At 35.1% G+C, this 4,416-nt stretch overlaps 1 protein-coding gene across 1 annotated transcript; it reads left to right on the top strand.

The window, feature by feature from the left end:
* The first annotated feature begins 878 nt into the window (after positions 1-878).
* Positions 879-2,024, top strand: LOC9298436. The gene is made up of 3 exons (XM_002862313.2): positions 879-1,295; positions 1,390-1,611; positions 1,726-2,024. The coding sequence occupies exons 1-3, from the start codon at positions 930-932 to the stop codon at positions 1,822-1,824; spliced, it is 687 nt and encodes a 228-aa protein (XP_002862359.2). The 5' UTR covers positions 879-929; the 3' UTR covers positions 1,825-2,024.
* Positions 2,025-4,416: the final 2,392 nt, after the last annotated feature.

Genomic DNA, 4,416 nt, shown 5'->3' with positions numbered 1-4,416 from the left:
AATGCTTCAAATTCTCCTCTTAGAGTTTGAAGACGTACCTTCTTGACTTGATCGGCACCTTTGTAAGAGGTTCGAAGCTTCTCCCATGCTTCTTTGGCCGACGTAGCTTCAACGACCTTCTCGAACGTATCTTCATCTAATCCTTGATAGATTAGACAGAGAGCTTTCTTGTCTCTCTTTCTTGAGTCTCTCAAACTATCCTTTTGAGTTTGAGAAAGACTACCTTCATTCTCCGGTTCAATGAAACCTTTCTCGACTATCTCCCACACGTCATGTGCTCCTAGGATAGCCTTCATTCGTAGACTCCAATTATCGTAGTTGCTCTTTGTGAGCATTGGAACTTGGAAGGGAACATTGTTACTCGCCATCTTTAGGATCTTCAAGCTCTGATACCACTTTGTTAGAGTAAAATTCTTTTAGAGGTAATGGAGAAAGTGTTTAAGTGTTTGAGAGAGATTTTTAGGAAATAGAACTTTTATTACTTTGATTTTAACTTGAAGACAACTTCATAACCTTACAACAAAATGAGAGAGGGAGAAGGTATTTATAGCCTCCAAACTACAAAATGTCTAAAATATTTTAATCATAAATCTAGAGAGTCTTAACATAATATCTAGATTACAATATTCTAATTATCTAGATTATTCTATAAGAATATCTAGATTTTTATGTTTAAGGAGGTGGAAGATGATTCTAGAAAATTTCTAGAACATTTTAAGGAGGTGGTAATTATGATATTTCTAGAGAAAACTCTAGAACTTGGATTTGGCCCATCAAATGATTATCGGGTAATTGACCCGATAATTAAACTTGATTCAAAATCAAGTTTAACTTTCAACAATCTCTTCTCCATTGCTTGTTTTCTTCGGAGACACCTTTCACTGATGTCTTCTTGAATAAGCATATCTCTTGCGGTATGACAAGGTTGCATGACATGCCAACTCTACCCGTGCAAGATGGAGGTCATGAAGCTGAAGCTGGATCAGATGGAGTTTTGTCACTCACTGTATTTGTTAGCTAGAAAGCCGGACATGAAAGTTCTTTATGCTGAAGGTGGGCAAGACTTTGTCGATCTGCTTTTCATTTTCCTGGCTATCCCTTTGGAGTCTGTATGGGAAATAACCGGAGGCAATGTCGAGCTAGGATGCATTGGCAACTTTTGGAGAAACATGAAGAGCTTGAGCTCTAGCGGAGGCACAAATAGTATGCTTCCTCAGCATTATGGTTTCCACAAATCGCTAATTGGTGTCGGTTACGAAAGGAATAAGTTGGACGTGGACGTAGATGATGTTGAGGTACATGCAATCAACGTACGCGTGCATGTTTGTATCTTTCCTGATATATTTTGTTCTGAACAGATTAATTTTAATGAATCTGACACTAATGCAGGCTATCAGTCTGTTGAGTGCAATGAATACAAAATCTGACTTGGTTGCTGAACACACGTTACCGGTCAGTAGTGGGTTTGTGAAGAGAGGGTCAACATTCATGATCTCAGATGATCTTATTGTAACAGCTTCAAACTTGTCTTCGACCCTTGGCTTACTAAAGAAGTTGGACACAGACTTGGATGATATCGAGGAACAAGTTATTAGTATCACTGGAGCAGAGGTTTGTTTTTTTTCTTCTCTTTTCTTATTTTCTTCTGAATGTTCACCAAAAACAAAGATTTTTCACAATTCTCTCCTGTTTTCAGTTAATTCTTTGAGTCTTATTGTAATGCAGGCTATCAATTTATTGAAAGCTTCATTGGTGACATCCACCCCCTTGACCACTGCTCTCGGGAGCTTACTTCTAAAGAAGCCTAAAGTGGAGAGCCTTTAAGACATCAAGGACTTTGTTGGGCAGTTTGATCTTGCAGACATGCTTTAGTTTCTTGTAACCGTTGGTTCAGTTTCGGATTCTTTTCTCTCTATAGTTTCTCAGACGAATTTAAGGCATTTTTTATGCTACCTAAGTATTTTCTGGTTTTCAGTTTCCATATGCATTCATTTAATAACAGTTCTAGAATCACATTGAAATTATCGGGTTTTTTTTTTTTTCTCCTTCTGGGAAATATATATTAGAATGATAGAGAACCAATTACATCACAATCTTGAAAACATCAAGATGGTTTGTTTTCAGCTTAACCGAGATAAGCTTGCTTTTTCGGGTTTTTCCCTAGAGGGCTTAAAATTAACGATTTTTGGATACACCTATACAGATTTATGTGAATATACTAATCCTAAAGATGAACAGTTTCACAAAGTTTCTTCAGAATCCATTAGAAAACTTAATAACTGGCAGTGTGTATGTAGAATATAGCATACACAATTGATATGAGGGAACAAGGCAAAGACAATTGAAACATAATTTGCTCGTCTTTTTTTCTGTTTTTTTTGGGAATAAGTAAGAGGTTATGGGCCTAGGGACCAAAGTATGGTCCCCTCCCAAGCCTCAAAAAGAAGATAAAGCAAGCGGAGGAAACGAGAGTTGTTGATATGACCGGAGTTTCACCTGTCTGTCTTGATGTCTTATATACGCAGATCTTCCTGCACTACATTAGTGTTCTGAGTTACTGTTGTGCTGGCTGCTTCTGTATGAGTAATTTTTTCTCCTCTCTCAAACTTCTCAACTAACGAGCGTGTCCTGCCTGAGACAACTTCTACTGCAAACATATCAATTTATAAGGAAACTGTAGCCAGCCAACTTGAATGTTAAGAAGAAAAAACAAGGACAGGGAGAGTTTTGGATTCCTAACCTCAATTTTATACCGGTCAATTACTAATTGATCATTGTCTCAAAACCAAGTACGTGAACAACCACAACAGACTACAGAATTTGAAACAAGTTCTAAACAGTAGCTAAAGATTTAAATTGTAGCAATCTACACGCTACTGTTAAGACTTTTCTGCCGTTTTATTTATTCTTCTCTAAGATTTGGTAACTAGATATAGTCTAGTAGCTCTTCCAAATAGATGTCTTTTTGTTTGTGCACAAAAAAAAAAAAAAAAAAAAAAAAAAAAAAAAAAAGATGTCTTTTTGTTTTTGCGTCCAATTATATAAATAGGCAATATTTGGCCTTAATTTCCTTTTTGTTTTATTTTTAAAAGAAATTTCCTTTTCTTTCAGTAATAACCTTTCATTATAAATATTTAAGAATCGCAGTCATATAATCTCTTCTTAAGAATCGCAGTTGTCATTCGTCGAAGAGCAAAACCCTAAAGTTCTCTTTCTTTCTTCTTCTTCTTCCTCTTCTTCTTCTTCTTTTAAAAACTTGAGTTTCTTCTCAAGCAAGTTATGTCGATTGAAGCCGTCATGATCTCGTTCTCGTATCTCTTCGGATTTTTCTCCGACCAAGTTTTAGTCGATTATTAGAGAGGGCAAGGAGATGTTAGTTTAAAGGTGAATCTGGGATTATAAGTTAGGGATTTAGGGTTACGGTGATGAAGTTGTGGCCGAAATATGAGAGAACACGACGGAAATTGACAACGATCGAGATGGAGGAAAATACTTCGTCGGAGATTATTTGTGATGATGTCACACCACACAACGGCTATTTTGGATGATGTCATACAAGGGCTATTTTAGAATTTGGTTGAGTATGGAGAACAAATGACTACGGTGAAGATTTCGTGAGATGACTGAGAGAAAACGCCTTGGAGAGGTATCAGATAAGAAAAAGAGTCTCGCGTTACATCAATTCCAGTACGATTTCAGGTCAATTTCCTTTCCCTTTTAAAATCAAAATTAAGTTTTAAAATTTTTACTTTTTTAATGGCTTTTTTTTACGAGTTTTGTTTTTGTTTTAGACTAGATTTACAAAACGATATGAAAAACTAACCGGACTTTGGATCCCGTCATTTGACATAGTCATTTGATCGTTAGCGATTTTACAAGTTCAATTTGTTTTCTAATCGTTACGTAAATCTAGCATTTTTGTTTTTTTTTTTGTTTTAGTCTAGATTTACATAATGATATGAAAAATTAACCGGACTTTGGATCCCGTCATTTGCCCTACTCATTTGATCGTTAGCGATTTCACAAGTTCAATTTGTTTTCTAATCGTTATGTAAATTTAGCAATTTTGTTTTTTGTTTTTTTTTTTTTGTTTTTTTTTTGTTTTAGTCTAGATTTACATAATGATATGAAAAACTAACCGGACTTTGGATCCCGTCATTTGACCTAGTCATTTGATCGTTAGCGATTTCACAAGTTCAATTTGTTTTCTAATCGTTATGTAAATTTAGCATTTTTGTTTTTTGTTTTTGTTTTTTTTTTTTTTTTTTTTGTTTAGTCTAGATTTACAAAACGATATGAAAAACTAATCGGACTTTGGATCCCGTCATATGACCTAGTCATTTGATCGTTAGCGATTTCACAAGTTCAATTTGTTTTCTAATCGTTATGTAAATTAGCATTTTGGTTTTTTTTTTT

This window comes from Arabidopsis lyrata, assembly GCF_000004255.2.
Source record: "Arabidopsis lyrata subsp. lyrata unplaced genomic scaffold ARALYscaffold_638, whole genome shotgun sequence".
Taxonomy (NCBI): domain Eukaryota; kingdom Viridiplantae; phylum Streptophyta; class Magnoliopsida; order Brassicales; family Brassicaceae; genus Arabidopsis; species Arabidopsis lyrata.
The sequence above is the reverse complement of the archived record's forward strand: the minus strand, read 5'-3'. Positions and strand labels throughout refer to the sequence as shown.